Source organism: Hylobates moloch, unplaced genomic scaffold, assembly GCF_009828535.3.
Source record: "Hylobates moloch isolate HMO894 unplaced genomic scaffold, HMol_V3 SCAFFOLD_1, whole genome shotgun sequence".
Lineage (NCBI taxonomy): Eukaryota > Metazoa > Chordata > Mammalia > Primates > Hylobatidae > Hylobates > Hylobates moloch.
The window spans coordinates 147,450,053-147,476,575 of NW_026652276.1; the positions used below are offsets into that span (position 1 = coordinate 147,450,053).

General features: G+C 39.3%; 1 protein-coding gene across 1 annotated transcript in view; it reads right to left on the reverse strand.

The window, feature by feature from the left end:
- DNAH11 (dynein axonemal heavy chain 11) overlaps positions 1-26,523 on the reverse strand; it is a 363,007-nt gene that overhangs the window by 280,499 nt on the left and 55,985 nt on the right. The window contains exons 15-23 of the mRNA XM_058446556.1: positions 25,092-25,424; positions 24,143-24,397; positions 23,894-24,063; positions 23,451-23,673; positions 18,561-18,677; positions 18,372-18,458; positions 3,426-3,584; positions 2,411-2,494; positions 811-969 (exon numbers count right to left, since the gene is read on the reverse strand). Coding sequence (XP_058302539.1) covers positions 811-969; positions 2,411-2,494; positions 3,426-3,584; positions 18,372-18,458; positions 18,561-18,677; positions 23,451-23,673; positions 23,894-24,063; positions 24,143-24,397; positions 25,092-25,424 — 1,587 coding nt within the window. The remainder of the gene's footprint in view (positions 1-810; positions 970-2,410; positions 2,495-3,425; positions 3,585-18,371; positions 18,459-18,560; positions 18,678-23,450; positions 23,674-23,893; positions 24,064-24,142; positions 24,398-25,091; positions 25,425-26,523) is intronic.

Here is a 26,523-nt window from a genome sequence, read left to right on the forward strand (position 1 = left end):
AATAATTCTCATTTCCACATTGTCTTGTGACAATGACTCCCCTTCTCTCACATTGACTCTCCTTCCCTCCCCTATATTTGGTCCTTGAGACATCCTCAGCTCTTCGACATACCCAAACTCACTCATGTCTCCTGTAAGTGAAGAGTTGAGCCAGCCACATGGGTTGCAGGAAAGCCATTTTCTTTCCGGCTTTTGCTAAGAATATGCAGAATCTGCTTCTTGGAAGCTGCCACCCTCTGTCCCTCCCTACCCTCTAACATTCCTCAGCACCATCCACCCCTCTGCATAAGAGGACCAAATGCCCTGATTTGCTCAGGACTGAGGGGTTTCTAGCAAGTGGATTTCAGGGATGTGAGACTTTCAGTGTTAAAACCTGGAAAGTCCTGAGAAAGCCAGATGAGTTTGCCAGCCTATCTCCGTGTCAACTTTGGCCTCACTCCAGAGTTGCTGAGAGCCAGGAGGCTAGGTCTGGCCTTGAGAAAGAATGAGCAGAGATGTGTAATAGGGCCACCCTGATTAGTTGTGCAATTTGTGTACTAAACGTGGACACCAGCCCAGACGATAAATGGAGATGGAAGCCAGCCTCCGCTCTGCTGTCCTGGGGACAGCCTGGAGGAGGATGCCTTTTTCTAAATTGCCTGTCAGATCAGGCGACTTTTTCTAGCTGGCAAAAAGGCATAACACAGGCAAGGAGAGGCTATGCTGAGGGCGGTCTTTTCATAAATTATACTTCATCCCAGATGACGCAAACCAAGAAGTAACACTTCACAGTCACAAAAATATTCAATTAGTGAGACCGAGGATACTGACCCCAATAGCTTTCATCAGCTGGTGCCAATGCCTGTCCCTGAGGGCAGGGCTCTGTAATTCTGTGATGGCCCTCAGGGAGGCTGTCATGTCCTTAACTGTGCCTTCCAAGCCCGTGTAAGCATCCCAGACGCGGACTTCCTTGTCGAGTGACCAAATTTCCTAAAGAAAAGTGGAGGAAAAAACCTAGCTCCCAAGATATAACAACACAGTATATATTAATAATTTGCCTCCTTTGATATACATTTCCCAACTCCTGGATTAGAAAAGAGTGAAAGCATTTGAACTCCTAGACCAAGGACCAAAACCAGAGAAATGAAAAGGGATCCACTCATTTGCACATTACAAGTCCACTCTGTACAAGTCACTTGTATACATTGCTTTCTCATTCACAAGATCTAACTGAATGTCCCATGAGGAAACATAGGTAAGTAACAGAGTTCACAGGACATGTGCAATGAAGAATGTTTCCTCTATAAACATAAATAAATGGAAACAGACTGTTATCAGATTACTAAGACCTCCTTTGGAATACATGACTCATTTAAACAATAGCCTTGGAATGTTGATTATCTTTGAGTGCCTGTTTCTTGAAACTTAAATATTTCATCATCTTAAAATGCCAAATAGGTCCCTTGACTTGGCTGGTCCTCTCAGCCCAAGGAACATCAGCAATTGTGAATTAGAAAACCCGTAAGAAAACAACTAGAACTTAGCACGAAATAAAGGACAATGTGACCCCATGACATCCAAAAGAATGAAGGGACATTTTAGTTTGGGTCTTTGGGACTGGCATAATATAGGGGAAAATACAGGCGAGAGTGGGTAGGAGCCGAGGCAAGGAAGCCCTGGAGTGGAAAAAAAGCAAATGGTCCTGTCACTTTTAACTGCCTTTCACTGATAGGCATTTTGCCTTTATCCAAAGATGCTCTGTCTTCAGAGGGCATACGGCTATGCAGAATAGATATCAAATTCCAATAAGTACCAAATTACAATAGGCTCAGTTCTTTCACTGATAGGCATTTTCCCTTTATCCAAAGATGCTCTGTCTTCAGAGGGCATACGGCTATGCAGAATAGATATCAAATTCCAATAAGTACCAAATTACAATAGGCTCAGTTCTGTATATGTTGAGCCCCCTTGGGATACCAGAATCATTAATAAGAACACAGATCATAGTATTCCACATAAATCCAGAGGTGTCATACTCCTATTAGTTGCCCCAAATTCCAGAGCCAAAAGGTACCTTTTCAGATACAAAGTGTTTATGGTTGCTAAGTAAAGAAATCAAAATGTTTCAGAAGCCTGACCACTTGGCCCTGATAATGTTCCTCTCTGTTCTAGGAAGCTGTAGGAAGCTCATAATTAGAGTAGCTTCTCATAAATTCATTAACCCTAATATGCTTCTATCAACTCACTCACAGAAAGACAGGCTTGATTAGAAGTGCAACTGGCTAAGGGTGAAAAAAACACTGTCTGCTATCACTCTGTTAGAAGTAAATAAGTACATGCAGCCCAATAAACCAGACACTAGGTTAGGGAAGATGGAAGGAGGTGGTGCTGAGAAAGATAAATTGTTGTAATAGACAGTTATGGAACTCGCCTTGGCAAACCTTCTGAGTTCTACATCCATCTGTTCCACATTAATCTGTCTCCACTGGGTTTTAGTCCAATTATCAATGCTTCTCTGAAAACGCAAAAGCAGATAAAAGTGTCAACAACATTTGGTGAAAGCAAGTCCCTGCAGCAAAATATATAAACTGATGATACACAGTAACTCTATCATCCAGTGGAAAGTCAATTTTTAAAATACTAACTGCACTTGTCAAAACTTCCCTATCGCCAAAACAAAAAAGTTGTCAGAACATGTCAAGCTAAAGGCTAAAACATTATGATATATTAATTTCTAGTAGCGATGATAAATTCCATACACATACCATCATTATCACTTAATCCTGTGTACTTTGAATAAATTGATAAGTAGATTATTAAATAACAGACTTTTATAATTCTACATGTAACTAAATAAGCTTTCACATGACAATTTTCAACCATTATAAACAAAACTCTCATCAACCATTTCTTGACCATATTTTATATTTTGTTAATATATTTCTATATGGCTTTCAACTAACATAAAAGATTATAGTGCTTGTTGCAATATGCCTCATTCCCTAGAATTTATTTTTTCACTTAAGTTTTTAACTTAATTTACCACATATAAATTATTTTTAGTAAAGGTCTGTTTGTATATGCCCAGGCATGTAAGTATAAGCATAGGTATATGTATGAGTTGGTATGCACAGATGACTACACATGTAATATATATTTATATATTAATTTTTATTTATACTCTATACAATCTCCCCAAAGGATTTGAGGCAGTCAGCTTATTATACAAAGTTTCATCCTGAACTAAAAATGAAAACAACTGGTATTCAAAGAAGAATCATCCACTAACAGAGATATATGAACTCTAATTTGGGGCTGGCGTGAGGATCTAATTTCCACATACTTCAAGGCATTATAAAACCCAAATAGAATAATATAGGCTCTACAAACTGCATATATAAAAGAACTGCTAAATAAAAAGTATGTTTTGAAAAAGCACATCTTACTTGAACATAAATAATGACATCCCACAGTCCCTTGAGCAATTTTATTTCTTTGCGACATTGTTTCATTTGTTTGTACTCTGGAAGAGCCACTTCAAAAAGACGAGTAGATTCTTGCATCTGCAACATTTCTTCTTCTAAGGCCTCAAGCTCTTCATTTGCCTAAGGAGAGAACATAAACACCTGCATACAAACTGCCAGAGAAAAAGAAGACTCGCAGTTCTGTAGCTCTGGTTATCTCGACATTTCAATCTTTGATTTTTAAAGGGAAAATAAATCTGCAGCATAATTATTGGTAGAATGTAGAAGGTTTTAGAAGAGCAAACTCAGCTACTCAAAAAGTGAGAGTAGACTACTGTTAAACACAGTAACTTCAACAATACTCTCCCTATACACATATTAGCAAAATTTCCTCTTCGTCAGATTTCTCTGAATACAATTTTTCCTCTTGGTTTTTGTACCGAGAGCTGGGGAATTTGCTGAAGAACAAAAGGTGGGGCTCTAGAAACTTCCACGTAAGAATGAATTATCTTTTAATGACTTAGTTTATTAAAACTTTCAGATTTAAAAAATACCCTACAGATTATCAATAATATCAAATGCACTCAAGAGAATTTGTGAAATAAAGCACACAGCTAAAAACACAGCCCAGTATGAAAACATCACCATATGACTATCTTTATCAAGGTTCACTTATATACCCCATCTATGTAGAATAGTTTACATTTTAGACCAAACGTAAATACTGACATGTTTTTTCTTTTGTGATGACCAACTCTTAATTTTCATCTTTAATTAACAAAATGGTACTATGCTTACATGGTAAAAGTTTAAGGTGTGGAGGAGCATTTGCAAGGCAGGAAAGCAATCCTTCGGGTTCACTCTCATTCTTTTGGATGCTACTTCTGTAACTCCCAATTCTGTGCTCAAGCTGTTCTTTTTTTTTATTTTATTTTATACTTTAGGTTTTAGGGTACATGTGCACAATGTGCAGGTTTGTTACATATGTATCCATGTGCCATGTTGATTTCCTGCACCCATTAGCTCGTCATTTAGCATTAGGTATATCTCCTAATGCTGTCCCCGCCCCCCCCCACCCCCCACCCCACAACAGTACCCGGAATGTGATGTTCCCCTTCCTGTGTCCATGAGTTCTCATTGTTCAATTCCCACCTATGAGTGAGAACATGCGGTGTTTGGTTTTTTGTCCTTGTGATAGTTTACTGAGAATGATGTTTTCCAGTTTCATCCATGTCCCTACAAAGGACACGAACTCATCATTTTTTATGGCTGCATAGTATTCCATGGTGTATATGTGCCACATTTTCTTAATCCAGTCTATTGTTGTTGGACATTTGGGTTGGTTCCAAGTCTTTGCTATTGTGAATAGTGCCGCAATAAACATACGTGTGCATGTGTCTTTATAGCAGCATGATTTATACTCCTTTGGGTATATACCTAGTAATGGGATGGCTGGGTCAAACGGTATTTCTAGTTCTAGATCCCTGAGGAATCGCCACACTGACTTCCACAATGGTTGAACTAGTTTACTGTCCCACCAACAGTGTAAAAGTGTTCCTATTTCTCCACATCCTCTCCAGCACCTGTTGTTTCCTGATTTTTTTAATGATGGCCATTCTAACTGGTGTGAGATGGTATCTCACTGTGGTTTTGATTTGCATTTCTCTGATGGCCAGTGATGATGAGCATTTCTTCATGTGTTTTCTGGCTGCATAAATGTCTTCTTTTGAGAAGTGTCTGTTCATGTCCTTTGCCCACTTTTTGATGGGGTTGTTTTTTTCTTGTAAATTTGTTGGAGTTCATTGTAGATTCTGGATATTAGCCCTTTGTCAGATGAGTAGGTTGCAAAAATTTTCTCCCATTCTGTAGGTTGCCTGTTCACTCTGATGGTAGTTTCTTTTGCTGTGCAGAAGCTCTTTAGTTTAATGAGATCCCATTTGTCAATTTTGGCTTTTGTTGCCATTGCTTTTGGTGTTTTAGACATGAAGTCCTTGCCCACGCCTATGGCCTGAATGGTATTGCCTAGGTTTTCTTGTAGGATTTTAATGGTTTTAGGTCTAACATTTAAGTCTTTAATCCATCTTGAATTAATTTTTGTATAAGGTGTAAGGAAGGGATCCAGTTTCAGCTTTCTACATATGGCTAGCCAGTTTTCCCAGCACCATTTATTAAATAGGGAATCCTTTCCCCATTTCTTGTTTTTGTCAGGTTTGTCAAAGATCAAATAGTTGTAGATATGCGGCATCATTTCTGAGGGCTCTGTTCTGTTCCATTGATCTATATCTCTGTTGTGGTACCAGTACCATGCTGTTTTGGTTACTGTAGCCTTGTAGTATAGTTTGAAGTCAGGTAGCGTGATGCCTCCAGCTTTGTTCTTTTGGCTTAGGATTGACTTGGCGATGCGGGCTCTTTTTTGGTTCCATATGAACTTGAAAGTAGTTTTTTCCAATTCTGTGAAGAAAGTCATTGGTAGCTTGATGGGGATGGCATTGAATCTATAAATTACTTTGGGCAGTATGGCCATTTTCACGATATTGATTCTTCCAACCCATGAGCATGGAATGTTCTTCCATTTGTTTGTATCCTCTTTGATTTCATTGAGCAGTGGTTTGTAGTTCTCCTTAAAGAGGTCCTTCACATCCCTTGTAAGTTGGATTCCTAGGTATTTTATTCTCTTTGAAGCAATTGTGAATGGGAGTTCACTCATGATTTGGCTGTTTGTCTGTGATTGGTGTACAAGAGTGCTTGTGATTTTTGTACATTGATTTTGTATCCTGAGACTTTGCTGAAGTTGCTAATCAGCTTAAGGAGATTTTGGGCTGAGACAATGGGATTTTCTAGATATACAATCATGTCATCTGCAAACAGGGACAGTTTGACTTCCTCTTTTCCTAATTGAATACCCTTTATTTCCTTCTCCTGCCTGATTGCTCTGGCCAGAACTTCCAGGACTATGTTGAATAGGAGTGGTGAGAGAGGGCATCCCTGTCTTGTGCCAGTTTTCAGAAGGAATGCTTCCAGTTTTTGCCCATTCAGTATGATATTGGCTGTGGGTTTGTCATATATAGCTCTTATTATTTTGAGATATGTCCCATCAATACCTAATTTATTGAGAGTTTTTAGCATGAAGGGTTGTTGAATTTTGTCAAAAGCCTTTTCTGCATCTATTGAGATAATCATGTGGTTTTTGACTTTGGTTCTGTTTATATGCTGGATTACATTTATTGATTTGCATATGTTGAACCAGCCTTGCATCCCAGGGATGAAGCCCACTTGATCATGGTGTATAAGCTTTTTGATGTGCTGCTGGATTCGGTTTGCCAGTATTTTATTGAGGATTTTTGCATCAATGTTCATCAAGGATATTGGTCTAAAATTCTCTTTTTTGGTTGTGTCTCTGCCTGGCTTTGGTATCAGGATGATGCTGGCTTCATAAAATGTGTTAGGGAGGATTCCCTCTTTTTCTATCAATTGGAATAGTTTCAGAAGGAATGGTACCAGTTCCTCCTTGTACCTCTGGTAGAATTCGGCTGTGAATCCATCAGGTCCTGGACTCTTTTTGGTTGGTAAGCTATTGATTATTGCCACAATTTCAGAACCTGTTATTGGTCTATTCAGAGATTCGACTTCTTCCTGATTTAGTCTTGGGAGGGTGTATTTGTCGAGGAATTTATCCATTTCTTCTAGATTTTCTAGTTTATTTGCATAGAGGTGTTTGTAGTATTCTCTGATGGTAGATTGTATTTCTGTGGGATCAGTGGTGACATCCCCTTTTTCATTTTTTATTGCATCTGATTCTTCTCTCTTTTCTTCTTTATTAGTCTTGCTAGCGGTCTATCAATTTTGTTGATCTTCTCAAAAAACCAGCTCCTGGATTCATTAATTTTTTGAAGGGTTTTTTGTGTCTCTATTTCCTTCAGTTCTGCTCTGATTTTAGTTATTTCTAGCCTTCTGCTAGCTTTTGAATGTGTTTGCTCTTGCTTTTCTAGTTCTTTTAATTGTGATGTTAGGGTGTCAATTTTGGATCTTTCCTGTTTTCTCTTGTGGGCATTTAGTGCTATAAATTTCCCTCTACACACTGCTTTGAATGTGTCCCAGAGATTCTGGTATGTTGTGTCTTTGTTCTCGTTGGTTTCAAAGAACATCTTTATTTCTGCCTTCATTTCATTATGTACCCAATAGTCATTCAGGAGCAGGTTGTTCAGTTTCCATGTAGTTGAGCGGTTTTGAGTGAGTTTCTTAATCCTGAGTTCTAGTTTGATTGCAGTGTGGTCTGAGAGACAGTTTGTTATAATTTCTGTTCTTTTACATTTGCTAAGGAGAGCTTTACTTCCAACTATGTGGTCAATTTTGGAATAGGTGTGGTGTGGTGCTGAAAAAAATGTATATTCTGTTGATTTGGGGTGGAGAGTTCTGTAGATGTCTATTAGGTCCACTTTGTTTAGAGCTGAGTTCAATTCCTGGATATCCTTGTAAACTTTCTGTCTCGTTGATCTGTCTAATGTTGACAGTGGGGTGTTAAAATCTCCCATTATTATTGTGTGGGAGTTTAAGTCCCTTCGTAGGTCACTCAGGACTTGCTTTATGAATCTGGGTGCTCTTGTGTTGGGTGCATATATATTTAGGATAGTTAGCTCTTCTTGTTGAATTGATCCCTTTACCATTATGTAATGGCCTTCTTTGTCTCTTTTGATCTTTGTTGGTCTAAAGTCTATTTTGTCAGAGACTAGGATTGCAACCCCTGCCTTTTTTTGTTTTCCATTTGCTTGATAGATCTTCCTCCATCCCTTTATTTTGAGTCTATGTGTGTCTCTGCACGTGAGATGGGTTTCCTGAATACAGCACACTGATGGGTCCTGACTCCTTATCCAGTTTGCCAGTCTGTGTCTTTTAATTGGAGCATTTAGCCCATTTACATTTAACGTTAATATTGTTATGTGTGAATCTGATCCTGTCATTATGATGTTAGTTGGTTATTTTGCTCATTAGTTGATGCAGTTTCTTCCTAGCCTCGATGGTCTTTACAATTTGGCATGTTTTTGCAGTGGCTGGTACTGGTTGTTCCTTTCCATGTTTAGTGCTTCCTTCAGGAGCTCTTTTAGGGCAGGCCTGGTGGTGACAAAATCACTCAGCGTTTGCTTGTCTGTAAAGTATTTTATTTCTCCTTCACTTATGAAGCTTAGTTTGGCTGGATAGGAAATTCTGGGTTGAAAATTCTTTTAAGAATGTTGAATATCGGCCCCCACTCTCTTCTGGCTTGTAGAGTTTCTGCTGAGAGATCAGCTGTTAGCCTGATGGGCTTCCCTTTGTGGGTAACCCGACCTTTCTCTCTGGCTGCCCTTAACATTTTTTCCTTCATTTCAACTTTGGTGAATCTGACAATTATGTGTCTTGGAGTTGCTCTTCTCGAGGAGCATCTTTGTGGCGTTCTCTGTATTTCCTGAATCTGAATGTTGGCCTGCCTTGCTAGATTGGGGAAGTTCTCCTGGATAATATCTTGCAGAGTGTTTTCCAACTTGGTTCCATTCTCCCCGTCATTTTCAGGTACACCAATCAGATGTAGGTTTGTTCGTTCCATGTAGTCCCAAATTTCTTGGAGGCTTTGTTCATTTCTTTTTATTCTTTTTTCTCTAGACTTCCCTTCTCGCTTCATTTCATTCATTTCATCTTCCATCTGCGATACCCTTTCTTCCAGTTGATCGCATCTGCTACTGAGGCTTCTGCAATCTTCATGTAGTTCTCGAAACTTGGCTTTCAGCTCCTCCATCTCCTTTAAGCCCTTCTCTCCATTGGTTATTCTAGTTATCCATTCTTCTAATTTTTTTTCAAAGTTTTTAACTTCTTTGCTATTGTTTTGAATTTCCTCCCGTAGCTCAGAGTAGTTTGATCGTCTGAAGCCTTCTTCTCTCAACTCGTCAAAGTCATCCTCCAGCCAGCTTTGTTCCATTGCTGGTGAGGAACTGCGTTCCTTTGGAGGAGGAGAGGTGCTCTGCTTTTTAGAGTTTCCAGTTTTTCTGCTCTGTTTTTTCCCCATCTTTGCGGTTTTATCTACTTTTGGGCTTTGATGATGGTGATGTACAGATGGGTTTTTGGTGTGGATGTCCTTTCTGTTTGTTAGTTTTCCTTCTACCAGACAGGACCCTCAGCTGCAGGTCTGTTGGAGTTTACTAGAGGTCCACTCCAGACCGTTTGGCTGGGTGTCAGCAGCGGTGGCTGCAGAACAGCGGATTTTCGTGAGACCACCAATTCAGCTGTCTGATAGTTCCTCTGGAAGTTTTGTCTCAGAGGAGTACCTGGCCCAGTGAGGTGTCAGTCTTTCCCTTCTGGGGGGGTGCCTCCCAGTTAGGCTGCTCAGGGGTGAGGGACCCACTTTAGGAGGCAGTCTGTCCGTTCTCAGATCTCCAGCTGTGTGCTGGGAGAACCACTACTCTCTTCAAAGCTGTCAGTCAGACAGGGACGTTTAAGTCTCTGGAGATTCCTGCTGACTTTTTGTTTGTCTGTGCCCTGCCCCCAGAGGTGGAGCCTACAGAGGCAGACAGGCCTCCTTGAGCTGTGGTGGGCTCCACCCAGTTCGAGCTTCCTGGCTGCTTTGTTTACCTAAGCAAGCCTGGGTAATGGCGGGCGCCCCTCCCCCAGCCTCGCTGCCGCCTTGCAGCTTGATCTCAGACTGCTGTGCTAGCAATCAGCGAGACTCCGTGGGCATAGGACCCTCCGAGCCAGGTGCGGGATACAATCTCCTAGTGTGCCGTTTTCCAGGCCCGTTGGGAAAGCGCAGTATGAGGGTGGGACTGACCCGATTTTCCAGGTGCCGTCTGTTACCCCTTTCTTTGACTAGGAAAGGGAACTCCCTGACCCCTTGCGCTTCCTGAGTGAGGCAGTGCCTCGCCCTGCTTCGGCTCGCGCACAGTGCGCTTCACCGACTGTCCTGCACCCACTGTTTGGCACTCCCTAGTGAGATGAAACCGGTACCTCAAGCAGAAATGCAGAAATCACCAGTCTTCTGTGTCGCTCGGGCTGGGAGCTGGAGACCGGAGCTGTTCCTATTCGGCCATCTTGGCTCCCCCAGCAGAACAGTTGCAACAGGTCAACGGTGCCCGCTTCTGGTGCCCCCACATTGCGCGCCAAAAATGTTCAGGACTTTTTCTTAGTTCAGCTAAAGACGAAGTTCTTGTCCGTCCCACGACCATGAAAATTTAGGCTCGCAGATGATTTAAAGGGTGAGTAAAGCAGGGTTTTGTTGGGTAAAAAGGGGAAAAAAGGGGGGACACAGGTATTCCCTCACAAGGTCAAACTCCCCTGCTAGAGCACTTCCCGCCTGCCGTTGGAATCCCCAAGCTGTTCTTTCTTGATCATGTTTAGACATTATACTAGGTTACTACTGGCTTTGCAAAAGAAGGATTTGACTTTGTTTTTCCACTTTCTATTTTCTCCCATCCTCCTCCCAAGATCCAACAATTGTATTACTTTAGTTTCTTTGAACTTTAAATACCTATACTTAATGCTTTTGTGTTCCATCAACCTTCAACTCTTTTTCAATTGACAAATAAAAATTGTACATATTTATCATGTACAACATGATGCTTTGGAATTGCGAGGGTGGGCACAGTGGCTCATGCCTGTAATCCCAGCACTTTCAGAAGTCACAGTGGGTGGATTGCTTGAGCCCAGGAGATTGAGACCAGCCTGGGCAATGTGGCAAAACCCCATCTCTATTAAAAGTGCAAAAAAAAAAAAAAAAAGTTAACTGGGCATGGTGGCATGTGCCTGTAGTCCCAGTTACTCGGGAGGCTGAGGTGGGAGAATGACCTGAGACCAGGGAAGGTTGAGGCTGCAGTGAGTTGAAACTGCGCCACTGCACTACAGCTTGGTCAGAGTGAGACCCTGTCTCACAAAACAAAACAAAACAAAAAATCTATACATTGTGAAATGGCTCTATAGAGCTAATTAATATATGCATTACCTCACATACTTCATCATCTCACACTTTTTGTGGTGAGAACACTTAAAATCCACTCAGCAATTTTCAAAATACAGTATGTTGCTATTAACTATAGTCACCATGTTGTACAAGAAGTCTTGTGAACTTATTCCTCCTTACTTTCTATCCTTGCCTAACATCTCCCCAACCCCAACTCTCTCTCTTCATTTCCTACTGTGTAAAGAAGAATATTAGCATCCTGCTTTCATTTTTACATCTTCACAAACAAGAACTGCACTTTTTAGTTTTAAAATGTTTTATTAAGAAACATTTTATACACATAAAAGGATATATGTTTGTTCCCCATCTAGCCTAAGAAATATGACTAATAATTTTTAATGCCTTTTCTCAATTTTATCCCTCTTTTCCCTACTACATATTTAACCATAAAACCTAACTTTTTATTTAATAGTCTAATTTTTATATTTTCACATTAATGTACTAAGTGCTAAATGCTAAAATTTATGTTTGTGAAATGTAGTTTACTACATATATCACATTTCAGTTGATATTTATGTTCACCTATATATTCATGATGATGTGTGTGAAGCTCATTTCCTCTACTGCATAGTACTACATTGTATGAATATACACTATTTTTTTACTTCTGATAGTCATTTTGGTTTTTCCTATGTTTCACTCTTATTACTAATGCTTCTAGGAATGTTCATGTTCCCTATCATATAGTATTTTACGTAGAGTTTTAATTCTTTTATTAGGCAAAAAATGTCTTCTAAGTGTTTCTATCACGAATGAATGTTGAATGATAGCTAAAGTTCTTTTGGCATTTCTCGCGATAATCATACGATTTTTTCTAATTTGTTAATGCAATTAATTATACTTTTTCTAATGTTAAGTGAAACTTATTTTCCTTAAATGAAAACTTGTTTATAAACTGGTATAATTTGATTGTTTTGTTTAGTATGTTTGTATCTATATGTACATGAAAAAGACTGATCTATATTTTTTTCCTTTCTCATACTATGCTTTTATAAAAATCAAACATGCTTCATAATTTTTGAGTGTTCATTCTTCTTCAGGTTCCTGGAATCATGTGAATGAGATTCATTTCTTGAAAGCTTCTTAAGATTCACCTGTAAAGCCATCAGGGCTTCTTAGTCTCTCTCTTTTTATTTATTTATTTATTTTTTTTGAGACAGAGTCTCACTCTGTCGCCCAGGCTGGAGTGCAGTGGCACAATCTCGGCTCACTGCAAGCTCCGCCTCCTGGGTTCACGCCATTCTCCTGCCTCAGCCTCCCGAGTAGCTGGGACTACAGGCACCTGCCACCATGCCCAGCTAATGTTTTGTATTTTTAGTACAGATAGGGTTTCACCGTATTAGCCAGGATGGTCTCGATCTCCTGACCTCGGCCTCCCAAAGTGCAGGGATTACAGTCATGAGCCACTGCACCCGGCCTTCTTAGTCTCTCTTTTGGAAATTTTTTTGTTTTTTAACTACTGGTTAATAGTTTTCTTTTTATTTTCCTACTGGCTAAATTTGAATAGTTATATGACTACTCAGATTTACTGAGACAGTTTTGGTAAATTATATTTTTCTAAAAATTTATCCATTTTAAGTTTTCAAGTTATTAATAGTGCTATTTTTGAATGTCTGCTGTTTCTGTACAATCATTCCCTATGTCATTCTAATACTGTTAATTTTGCTCTTCTTCTGTTTTTCTCTTGATGATTTCACCAGAGGTTTGTCCATAGAGTTAGTCTTTTCTAAGAACCAAATTTGGCATTGTTTGGAGTATAACTAGTTATTCATCACTATAAATAACTAGAGTTATTTTAGCAATGGTTCACTATAAATAGAGTTATGTTAGTAATGGTTTATTGGTGGTAAATATATTTTTGTTTACCTGAAATATCTTCATTTCACATTATTGAGATTTAATTTTTCCCAGTAGAATTGAAAGACATCATCCACTACCTTCTAGCTCCCATTGTTGCTAATGAGAAGTATGCTCTTAGCCTAATCATCATTTCTAACAAGTGACCAGTCTTTTCTATCTGGTTGCTTTGAAAATCTTCTTGCTTTTGGTATTCTGCAGTTCACTGTGATGTGTCTAGATGCAGTCTTTGTATTTATCCTGGTTGGGATTCGGTAAATTTCCTCAATCTATCAATTCATGTTTTGACGAGTGTACTAGTCACAGTTCTCCAGAAAGATAGAACCAATAGGAAAAAATAAATAGATATATGAGGGAAGTTTTATTAGGGGTATTGGCTCACACGATTATGAAGGCTGAGAAGTCTCACAATAAGCCATTTGCAAGCTGGAAACATGGATGCCAGTAGTGTGGCTCAGTGCAAGTTCAAAGGCCTCAGAACCAGGAAAGCTGATAGTGCAATCCTCAGTCCGGCGCCAAAGTCCTAAGAACCAGATGCTGAGGGTGGGGGGGCTGTAGGTTCAAGTCCTGGAGTCCAAAGTCCAGGGACACTGGAATTCTGATGTCCAAGACCAGGAGAAAGGTATTCCTTTTCCAGGGGGGACAGCGAATTTGCCTCTCCTTTGCCTTTTTCTTCTATATGGGCCCCCAGCCAGTTGGACAATGCCCACCCGCACTGCAGGTGGATCTTCTCCACTCAGTCCACTAACTCACAAACCAGTCTCTCCTGTGTCCTCACAGACACGCCCAGAAATAATGTTTTCCCAGCTCTGTAGGTATCCCTTGATCTAGTCAAGTTGACACCTAAATTTAACCATCACAACCAGTCCTTTAAAATTCTCAGCTATTATCTTGCAGACTATATTCTGTTCATTCTCTCTTCCAGGAAGTACGAACAGAAGAGTTGGATGGCATTCTAACTTCTTTCTGTGTGTCCCTTAAGCTCTTTCATATTTTCCATCTCCTTACACCTATGCCTGCATTCTAAGTGATTTCCTCCAATGTAATTTGTATTTCACTAATTCTCTTTCAAATTTTAATGAGCTCTTTAACCCATCTGCTGAGTTGTATTTTTTTTTCACAATTGTATTTTTCATTTCCATAAGTATCTGGCCCTTTTTCAAATTCAACTGATCATTGTTGATAGTCTCAAAACTGAGAACTTGCTCATTTTTTTCAATATTATCTTTTATTTCCTTCTAATATCTGAAGCTTTGTATGGATCTCTATCCGTGGTTTCTTTCAACTGACTCTTATGTGTAATGGTGTGTTTATTGTTTTATTGTGTACTCATATTTGACTGAACTTAATCTGTTGGACCCCCTAAAGAGACTGAATGAGAGTGCTTTTTTCCAGAGATGATTTAGGTTTGCTTCTACTAGTTGCTAGGAAGATACTTGTAACCATTTCAATTTCCTAGCTTAGAAATTCCTTAATCAGAGGGGTAGTATAAAACCGGACCATAGACCCTTGTGAGAACAGGAATATGTTTATAAACTCCCAGAGTATCCTCTTCTGTTTTTTTTTTTTTTTTTCTGAGACGGAGTCTCGCACTGTCGCCCAGGCTGGAGTGCGGTGGCGCAATCTCAGCTCACTGCAAGCTCCGCCTCCTGGGTTCATGCCATTCTCTTGCCTCAGCTTCCCGAGTAGCTGGGACTACAAGCACCTACCACCACGCCCGGCTAATTTGTTTTATTTTTAGTAGAGACGGGTTTTCACCGTGTTAGCCAGGATGGTCTCGATCTCCTGACCTTGTGATCCACCCGCCTCGGCCTCCCAAAGTGCTGGGATTACAGGCGTGAGCCACCGCGCACGGCCCCTTTTTTGTTTTTTTCACCCTACTCTGAGCATTAGTGAAGACCCACAGCGATCTCATCGGCTTCCTTTGCAGGCTGCAGACCTTCCCTAGCCCACTCTCCAACGAGGGTATCACCCTTAAGAGCATCTTCTATTTCCCCATGAGAAATTTAATCTCATAGTTCTAGACTTCTGATATTTTCATTTTTACTACAGCAGCACAGGCTTCTGCATTTGCCTCTACTTTTTCTTGCCCTTTAGAGATTTGTCTTATGTTCTTGTGAACTCAGCAATAGATTAAAAATTATACATTTGTGAATATGTATTCAGCATTTGTTTTATGAAAGAGGGCTTTTCAAAATGTCTGGTCTACCATAATCTCCAAAGCCAATATCCCTTTGATTTATTTTTAATCATTTTTTTCCTATTACTTACACTAATTCCATTATTCCTAGAAATATATACCCAGTTATGGCCGGGCACAGCAGCTCATGCTTGTAATCCCAGCAAGTTGGGAGGCTGAGGCAGGCAGATCACTGGAGGTCAGGAGTTCAAGAACAGTCTGGCCAACATGGCGAAACCCTGTCTCTACTAAAAATACAAAAATTAGCCAGGTGTGGTGGTGTGCGCCTGTCTGTGGTCCCAGCTACTCAGGACATTGAGGCAGGAGAATCGCTTGAACCTGGGAGGCAGAGTTTGTAGTGAGCTGAGATCATGCCACTGTACTCCAGCCTGGGCGACAGAGCGAGACTCTGTCAAAGAGAGAAAAGGAAAGAAAAACGAAAGGAAAAGGAAAGGAAAGGAAGAAATACTCAGTTATGTTAATTCAGCTGGTTAGTATACAGTTACTATATCTTTGGCTGTGAAGAAATGGTAGTACTTTACCAGGGAACCTCATTTTAAAGGGAGGGATTCACTGCACTGTTCGCCTTATTTGTGAAAAGTCAGTGTTTTCTGTCTTGTGGACTGAGATGCCTTCAGAACCAGGGTCCACCATACCAGCCTAGAACAAGAATACATATGCCTTTCGCTGAGTCTAACTAGATTTACATTAGATATGTCTGCTGAACAAACACACCAAGAACACGACTTCAAGAAAAAGTTCACCCAGCCCTACTACATTCAAAATATTCCTGTAGTTACAAGTGTAAGCATCTCTGACTTCTAAATACGTAACTATATGCTGTTATAGTATAGCATGAACATGATACAATTCAATAAATAACTGTAGTAAATGTTTACATACAGCATGTTGGTTAGTCAAGTAAAAACGTTTCCCCATCCACAATCTGTTCAGACCACCTGCAATTTAGACATAATCTTTAAAAAATAAAAAAAATAAAACCAAGTATATTAGCATACTGTAACCTACTCCCTTTTCAATGAATATGTTAACCAATTTTCTTCTGCCAAGTGAAAGAGGCAACATGATGCTATAGAATGGTGTTTTCTGAATAAGTTTAAAGCAATTAAATCTAAATTCAATCCAAAATTTGGAAAGAGAGGTAAGGGCTCTGTCAGCTGCACCCAGCTAAGGAGTTAAGACTATCTCCAGCATGAAGTGAAATCAGGGTGACAGGCTAGATGAGCAACTCAGAAAGGTGCCCAACTCCTAAATCTAAACTTCACACAATTATTTTCTTATTTTGGTTGCTAGGTTAAGTTCCTAGAGAAACAAAGACATCATTTTTCTAATAAAAGTTTAAAACATCTTTTCAGTGTTCTGTGAATTACTTACCATTTGGATTCTTTGCCCACCATATTCATTCTTATAGTCAACTATAATAAAGTACAGTTGTTCATTATAAACTAGGATTGAATGACTCAACAATCTTCATGTCCAGGGTTAAGAATAAGTTATGGGCTTCCTTGACTACAGTTAATAGTTACAGGCAAAAGAATCACAAGAGAAAGGGTATAGTGGTTAAAATTTCTGATTAAAAAAAAAAAAAAAAAAGTTTAGATAGCCAGAATGTTAATCCTAGTTCTGTCACTTACTAACAGAAATCTGCAAGGAATTACTTAATTATACAAGCCTTTTTTTTTTTTTTTGAGATGAAGTCTTGCTCTGTCTCCAGGCTGGAGTACAGTGGCGCAGTCTCAGCTCACTGCAATCTCTGCCTCCTGGGTTCAAGAGATTCCCCTGCCTCAGCCTCCTGAGTAGTTGGAACTACAGGCACCCACCACCATGCCCAGCAATTTTTTTTTTTTTTTAAATTTTAGTAGAGACAGGGTTTCACCATGTTGGCCAGGATGGTCTTGATCTCCTGACCTCGTGAAACGCCCACCTCGAATCCCAAAGTGCCTGGGTTACAGGTGTGAGCCACCATACCTGGCCACAGGCTTGTTTTTTTAATTGAAATAGGAAAAGTAATACAAGCCATATCATAGGGAGACTGTTAGAATTAAAAAGAAATAACGAAAGTCATATGCTTAACAAAATTCTTGACAAATAGTAAGGACTCAAAAAATAGTAGTAGTTGTTACTCTCTCTAGTATGATTACTATGATGATTGTGATAGTTAATACTGAGTGTCAACATGATTGGACTGAAGGATATAAAGTATTGTTCCTGGGTGTGTCTGTGAGGGTGTTGCCAAAGGAGATTAACAATTGAGTCAGTAGACTGGGAGAGGCAAACCCACCCTCAATCTGGGTGGGCACCATCTAATCAGCTGCCAGCACAGCTAGGATAAAAGCAGGCAGAGGAACGTGGAAGGACTAGGCTGGCTGAGTCTTCTGGCCTCCATCTTTCTCCCATGCTAGATGCTTCCTGTCCTTGAACATTGGACTCCATGTTCTTCAGCTTTTGGTCTCTTGGACCTACACCAGTGGCTTGCTAGGGACTCTGGGACCTTTGGCCACAGACTCAAGGCTGCAACGCTGGCTTCCCTACTTTTGAGGTTTTGGGACTCAGAGTGGCTTCCTTGTTCCTCAGCTTGCAGACAGCCTACTGTGGGACTTTGCCTTGTGATGGTGTGAGTCAATACTCCTTAATAAACCCCCTTTCATATATACACCTATCCTACTAGTCCTGTCCCTCTACAGAACCCTAATACAATGATGATGGTTTTGGGAGGCATGATTTGAAATACAATACAATTTACTTAAGGGGAAATTGCTTATAACTGGGTTTTAAATAAATAAATTCCTGTAACAGCAAAACAAAGACAAAATATGGTAGTATTTTCTGTCTAAACTTACATTTTTTAAAGTAGCTATTTTAATGCACACAGGATATTTGAGATCTGTCTTACCTTATCAAGCGCTGTGTATGGATTTTCTGCATTAAATCCAACAGGGGCATAGCGTCTGAATCTCTCTCTGAACTCTGCCTGCTTTCCCTAACCAGTGCAAAAAAAAAAAAAAAACAGAAAGTGAATTTTAAATACTTCAATTATCCTTGTAAAACCTTTCTTAAAGCAAAAGCTTGGTAACTAGCTTACGTCAAACAAAATACATTTTTTCCTTATAAGAGTGACTTCCGCATTATGGAGAGGTGAGACTTCATGTCTGACAGTTGCTGCGATCTTTTTGGTAGTTTTCCATCTTCCAGGTAATTCCTGCAAAAGCAAAGGTACAAATGGGAAATTACTTCAATTCCTAAAACAAATCAACCCTATAGGATTAAATTACTCGAATTTCTTTCTTTCTTTTTTTTTTTTTTTTCTTTTAAGACAAGCTGGCTCTATCCCCTAGGCTGGAGTGCACTGGCATGATCTCAGCTCACTGAAATCTTCACCTCCCAGGCTCAAGTGATCCTCCCAGCTCAGCCTCCCCAGTAGCTGGAACTACAGGCATGTACCGCCATGCCCGGATAATTTTTGTATTTTTTGTAGAGACAGGGTTTCAGCATGTTGTCCGGGCTGGTCTTGGACTCGTGAATTAAAGCGATTCACCTGCCTCTGGCTTCCAAAGTGCTGGGATTACAGGCATGAGCCACCATGCCCACGTAAATGATTCTAATTTCTTTACACTAACCCATGACATCTCTTCATTCTTCTATAATGAGTTTATAAAAAAGAATGAAAGTGATGAAAAGGCTTAGAACCAGGGCTGAAGTACAGGCTGATTCACTGGCAGTGCTGGGTGCAGAACTCCAAAGCATGTACCAGAATTGTTCTCATCTCAGAATCCATGGAAATCTTTTTAAAATAAACACAAATCTCCCAATTGTTTTGCTGCTGTGGGAATAAAATTAAAGTGCTCTGGAAATGACTTTGTTGATCTCTAACAACTAGAAATGGAAGCCAGCCATGTTTAGTAATTTAGCAAGTGAAAAAAAGATGCTTTGAAAATGCTGGGGCAAGGATGAAAATGTGAATCAATCTCATCCTGGGCTTTTCTGTAGCTCCCAAAGCTCTGTACATTCTCCTTCTTGTTGGAGAGTTTGAGGATTGAGGTTGGGTTTATTTTAGGGGACTAGGAGTTTTTGAAGGGAGAAGAGGCAAAGGGAAGAAAGGCTAATTCCTACTCTATGTAGGACAAAAGACACAATAAATAGTTCAGGTACCAACTCAACTCTGCTCTCCCTGCCTACAATACAAATAGGACAAAAGCAAGTTATTTTCTTTGAGGAGCCATGCATGGGGCATAATTACTGTTGAAAAGCATTCCTTGTGTCCCAACTAACAAAGCATTGTTCCTCTGGGTCATCTCCTGGGACACTGAAATTGTTTTGTCATACAAACCCACCCATAGTGATGGAACTCTACTTGTAGCTGAAGTGCAAAACGCAAAGGTTCTAAAGACTATTTTGTAACCCTCAGTAAATATTTGATGAATGATTCAGTAACTGCCAGTTATGAAAAACGCACTGTGCTAAGTCTAAATACTATTTGTGTGGTGAACAGGGTGATAAAGGGTAAAACACATTCTCTCAAATTGTTTTATAATCTGTCACAGTGAGCAAGAGGCACACACAATAACTATTCTACACAACAGAATGTGTTAACTATCAGAAGGTCTATGTGTTATGGAATCAAAACAGTTGGGAGACAATATGGTGACATGACAGGAATACCAAACCAGCTCAGGAACCAAGAGACCTGGGCTTTAAACCCCCTTGTCCTTCCCTCTTGTGGCTTCTCATCAAAACTCTGCAACCGCCCTCTGTACAGACACAGTCTCACTTTGCATTTCCAATTCCATTCCATGGAATCTAAGTATTCCATGGAGTCCCTCAGAGGCCATGGCTGGGAAGCCAGGAAGAAGTTACATCCATGAGCTCAGGCCCCCTTATCCCTCTTCAAACACAGCAAGCCTGCTTTATATTTGGGGATTCCAAACAAGTTTTTACTTGATAAAAATAAATTTTCTTGAAATCCAAAAGATCAGATGATCTCCAAAGCCTCTGAAAGTCAGATGATCCACTCAAGGAGGAGGTAACATTGAAACTGAGGCTCAACGAAATGACTAAGTTTCAACAGGCAGAGATTAGGGTGTGATCCCTTGAGGTATGACAACCAATATAGGATGGTGTGAGTGTGTGAGCTCTTAAGGAAGCTGGACAGCATTCGGGAAGTTAGGGGCAGTTAGTGAAGGTTTCTGAGCAGAAAAGGGACTGGATAAGTCCTGCAGATTAGCATATTCATCTTGTTTCAGAGTATATTGTGGGTGGGGTGTGAGGAGGAATGGGATGAATTCAGGAGCTATTGCTGTGAGGTGAGAAGTAACAAGAGCTGAATTGAAGTGGGTGTAACAGCAGTGAAAAGAGGCAGAAGACTGAAGAGATGCTCCACTAAGACAAAGATCTTGCTGGTGGTGAGTCCTCATGACTTTAAGGAAGTAATACTTCAACTCTTAGTAGGTATAGCCAGACTTTGGAGTGTTTTCACACAGAACTAAGCATAGACAAGTATTTGGAAAATGTTATGACTTCTCATAATAATAAAGGATAAACTGAAAGTATCACTTGAAGTTGCTTAAATTAAAATAAAAGTGGGCATCGTTACCCTCCAAATACACCACATACCGCCTATGAATCTTATTTTTCCTCCTGACAAGTCTAAATTACTGATACACAGTTAAAATTGTATTCTGCTTTTGAAATGTTGAAAAGCCTAATGCTTTCAATACTACCATCACCTGAAAGAGTGAACCAAACTTTTATAACACAAATTCTGGAGGCCATATCTAAATGTCTCTCATCAATTACTTATTATGACTACTTTCTCTATGAGATATAGTTTAAGGTTCAACATCTGATTCAAGGAATATCTAAATCTTCCTAGAAACAAGAAATATTTATAGTTGTTCCTGCTGTAACTGTTTTATCTCTTAGTCTTGTTATGTATCTATCTGTCTAGAACTTGTCATCTTGCTCCATGTCTAACTGGCTTGCAAGCTCTAAGGGCAGTTTAATACTTAAATAGAATTTAACAATTCATATACAGTAATTCTCGTAGCCTTTATAGTCAAGAGAGCACTTGTAAATACCCTGCTGCATTTAATCCTCACAAAGCAAAATGACAGAATATAAAACAAAACAGCCACTGTGAAAAATAGTTTGGCAATGGCTCAAAAAGTTAAATATAGAATTACCAGATTTCCCAGCAATTCCACTCCTAAGTGTACTGAAAATAATTGAAAATGGATACTCAAATAAATACACACCAATGTTCATAGCAGCACTATTGACAATAGCCCGAAGATGGAAACAACCCAAATGTCCATTGACAGACGAGTGGAAAAGCCAGTGGTGGTACAGACATACAATGGAATGTTATTCAGCCATAAAAAGAAATGAAGTACCAATACATGCTACAATGTGAATGAACCTGGAAAACATTATACCAAGTGAAAGAAGCCTAACAAAATAGGTCACATATTGTATGATTCCATCTATATGAAATATCTAGAGTAAGTGAACCCATAAAGGCAGAAATAGATTGGCAATTGCCAAGGATTGGTGGGTAGGGTTTGCAGGGCTTGGCAGGGCATGGAGGAGGATAATGGAGAGAGACAGAGAAGTGGTATGGGATTTCTGGGAGCGATGAAAATTTCTGGAACTAGATAGAGGTGGTAGTTGCACAATATTGTACTAAATTGTACATTTTAAAATGGTTACCTTCATATGTTATCTGAATAGTACATTTCACCTCAATAAAAAAAGAAAAAAACAGAAATTGATGGGAGCAAGTATAGAGAAATTGTTTAAATGAGGGATCATGAGGCATAATTTAGCAAAAAGGAAGTGTGGTCTTAGACATTAACAAACTTGTCAAGGCAAGCAGAAAAGATGAACTCACACAGTACTTGAAAACAAATCTAAGTTTGAGTTCTGTGCTCTGACTACTAAACTAGATCAACTAGAATCCAGTGAAAGCTTTTTGGTTAATGTGCCCACTGATCACATTTGCAAAATTCAAGTACATGTGTGTACACACACACACATACACACAATCTATAAAATATCAATATTGGCATAGAGAAAGAATCTAAATTGTGAGACTGTGGTTCATGGTTTCAGTTATAATTAAAGAGGCTTTGTTGTTAAAAAGCCCCCAAATCTTTCCACAGCATGGAAACAGGTGGATGGCATAGAAATCTATTTAGAAAGCATAGTGATTTCCCCATCCAAATTGAGTTTCATTTATTTATTATTATTATTATTGTTTGGAGACGGAGTCTCGCTGTGTCCCCATGCTAGAGTGCAGTGGTGTGATCTCAGCTCACTGCAACCTTCACCTCTCGAGTTCAAACAATTCTCCTTCCTCAGCCTCCTGAGTAGCTTAACTACAGGTGCGTGCCACCACGCCCAGCTAATTTTTGTATTTTTAGTAGAGATGGGGTTTCACCATGTTGGCCAGGCTGGTCTTGAACACTAGACCTCAGGTGATCTGCCTGCCTCGGCCTCTCACAGTGCTGGGATTACAGACATGAGCCACCACACCTGGCCTATTTATTCTTTATTAACATGTCCATGATATGTTTGCAAGACTAGGACACTTCTTAACCTGACAGGTAGTTTTTTTGAATGAAAAAAAAGTATGGATATATTTCATGTGTGAAAATGATGGTAAAACTAAACTCAAAAAAGCAACTCATAGGTTGTTTACAATCTACACTCTTTCTAATCAGAAGGCAGTGGAGCACAGTGGTTAAGTATTTTGTCATAAAACACACCTAGAGTGTTGGCTGGTTTTACTATTTGTATGACCTTGAGAAAGTTATTAAATCTCCTTAAGTATCAGATTCCTAACCTGTACATTGAAAACATCAAATGTGTATAGTACAGATTGTTATAAGGACATCATAAGAGAGTACATGAAAGTACTTTAATAAAAGAGATGCTCAATTTATGGTAATTATGATTATTTCACCTCTGCACTTACCTCTAGCTGAATATAGACTTGCTCAGGCATCTTCTGGCCATAGCTTTCCAAGAGGGTGATGGTTTCTTTTAGAGGTTCAAAGAATTCATCAGTAGCTCTCTGTCGGCTTCTTACAGCCAGAAGATGCCCCATGATGTCAACTAAACCATCATGATCACCTTCATTTAATTCTCTCTGAAGTCCGGAATCTGTCTCCTTTATAAATTCTTGTAGCTCATTCAGACTATTAAATATATATGTACATAGATACACACAAATTAAGTTTATTAAAACATTTAGCAGTGTAAGACTTCTGATTGAATCTGATTTTCATTATGTACCTGATTAAACATTATTTATCTCTATCATGAAACTGGCAATGTTAATACGCTTAAAAGTAACATCTCAGTTTTAGAAAGCAGTTTAGAAAGTTGTAATTCCAAATACCAAAGTACAAAGGCTACCTGTCAATGACAAATCTCAAAAGATGCTCCTGAAACATCCAGCTCCATTTCTTAATTACGGTTAACAAGCTCACTTTGAAAGGCTTCATGTCCACCTTGAACCAACTATCAAACACTCTGAAGTCATCAAATTTGCTCATTTGAACATACAAAGCTTCATAAATGTCGATCTGTAGTTAGAAAAAAAATAATTAGAACAACTCAATGAAAAGCCATTTCACTACATTAAATGCTAAGGGTTTTCCTTGCCTGTTCTTTGAATTGCTCAAGAGTTGGTGGTTGTTTGGGAATGTCTTCATTTGCATGAGCATCCATTTCATCGGAAGATACAGCATGGCCATACAAGAGAAAATGCTTCATAAACTCAGCTCGATCATCCACCCAGAGGTAAGCGTGGGTCTCCAGGGTGTTTCTGAAATCTAAGACTTTGTTGATGACATTCGCCACTCTGTTCATGATCTCCTGCCTGACCTCTGCCAGGCCTAACATGTTATCCATATCATTCTAAATGAGAGGAAAACACAGAACTTACTATTCAAAGCAACCTTGCTTTATCAATTATCTACAACATAACATTACCAAGGTAATTCTTCAAAGGGAGAGTAGTTGGAAAAATTAAAAATCATGTTGCTTTTTCCAACTTCTCTTTTCCCTGTGCTTCCCATTTTCCTAATTTGTTCTGGGTTTTGTTTTCTGGTGGTTTTTTGTGTTTTCTTTTGTTTTTTTTTTTTTTTTACTTTTATACAATTTTATATTTAATAGTCAAGTGTTACTGATGTTTTTAAATTAATAAACTTTATTTTTAGAGCAATTTTAAGTTCACAGCAAAAATGAGCAGAAAATACTGTTTTTGGTTTTTTGAGACAGGGTTTTGCTTTGTCACTCAAGCTAGAGTGCACTGGCTTCATCATAGCTCACTGCAGCCTCTAACTCCTGGGCTCAAGCAATCCTCCTGCCTGAGCCTCCTGAGTAGCTGGGACTATAGGTGCATGCCACCACACCCAGCTAATTTTTTAATTTTTTTTAGAGACGGCCTTTCTATGCTGCTTAGGCTGGTCTTGAACTCTTGGGCTCAAGCAATCCTCTTGCCTCAGTCTCCCAAAGTTCTGGGATTCCAGGCATGAGCTACCATACCCAGCCGCAATTTGTTTTTGAATCATTAATATAAAAGCTAAATACCCATTTACTAAGAAAATACCTGGTAATTTTTCATTTCCAGGTGTGTTGCTATTCGGTTCATCTGGGCAGACATTCTAAAACTATTGCATAACATTTCTTCTACCAGATCATAGAAGCCATCCCCAGCCTCTCTGTCTAGAGAAGGTTTAAACACAATCTCAGGAGGCAACAAGATCATTTGTGCTTGAAAAAATGGTGCCGGTTTCAATTGTTTCTCTGTATTCTTCAGAAAGAAGTCTAAGTCGTGCATTATGGCCTGAAAAAAGCCTTCCACCACAATGTCATCAATGAATTCTACATAAATTTTCCAGGTATCCAGAGAGGGATCAGCTTTGAAGAGCTTCCTATTTTCCTAGAAACAGACAAGTATTAGTAGATGAATATAAACAAATAATTAGCATAAAAACTAAAACTTTCCATTTAAATAGTTTGTAAAAGAAGAGACTGCATTTTTGTGCACAAGACAGGAACATTCAAATACTAAGTTGCAGAACCTTAAGCTAGATGTCAAAGATCTAAGCAGGAATTTAGAACATTAAGTTCACACATGAAATACATTCAAAAGTTGTTTCAAGGAAAGTTCTCTATGAAGATTGCTATCTTCAGATACAGACAGGAAATACACTAGTTCCCAATGAATTCTAGACATTTTGGACCTGGGCTGTAGTTTTTGCTCTGTCACTAACTCTGTGTCCTTAGGCTTTGCCTTCCAGGGCCTTCTCTATAAATAAAGAGATCTGTCAAACTGGTCCTTCAGAGAACACCGTTCTGGAACATCTGAAGATTATCAAGTCAGGGAAGTACTGTGTACTCTATGCCATTCTTGGAGACTCACAATGTACCTATTCTATTAAAGTCCATTGAGGCTATTATTAAAAAGTCAAAAAAATAACAGATGCTGGTGAGGTTGCACAGAAAAAGGAATGTTTATATACTGTTGGTAGAAGTGTTAATTAGTTCAACCACTGTGGAAGACAGTGTGGAAATTCCTCAAAGCCCAAAAACAGAAATATCATTTGACCCAGCAATCCCATCACTGGATATACACCAAAAGGGATATAAATCATTCTATTATAAAGACACACACACGTATGTTCACTGTAGCATTATTCACAATAGCAAAGACATGGAATCAACCTAGGTGCCTATCAGTGATACACTGGGTAAAGAAATTGTGGTACATATATAAATGGAATACTATGCAGCCATAAAAAAGAATGAGATCATGTCCTTTGCAGGAACATGGATGGAGCTGGAGGCCATTGCCCTCAGCAAACTAATGCAGGAATAGAAAACCAAATACTGCATTTTCTCACTTTTAAGTGGGAGCTAAATGATGAGAACACATGGACACATAGAGGGGGAGTAACACACACTGGGATCTAAAGGAGGGTGAGGATTGGAAGGAGGGAGAGGATCAGGAAAAATAACCAGTAGGTACTAGGCTTAAT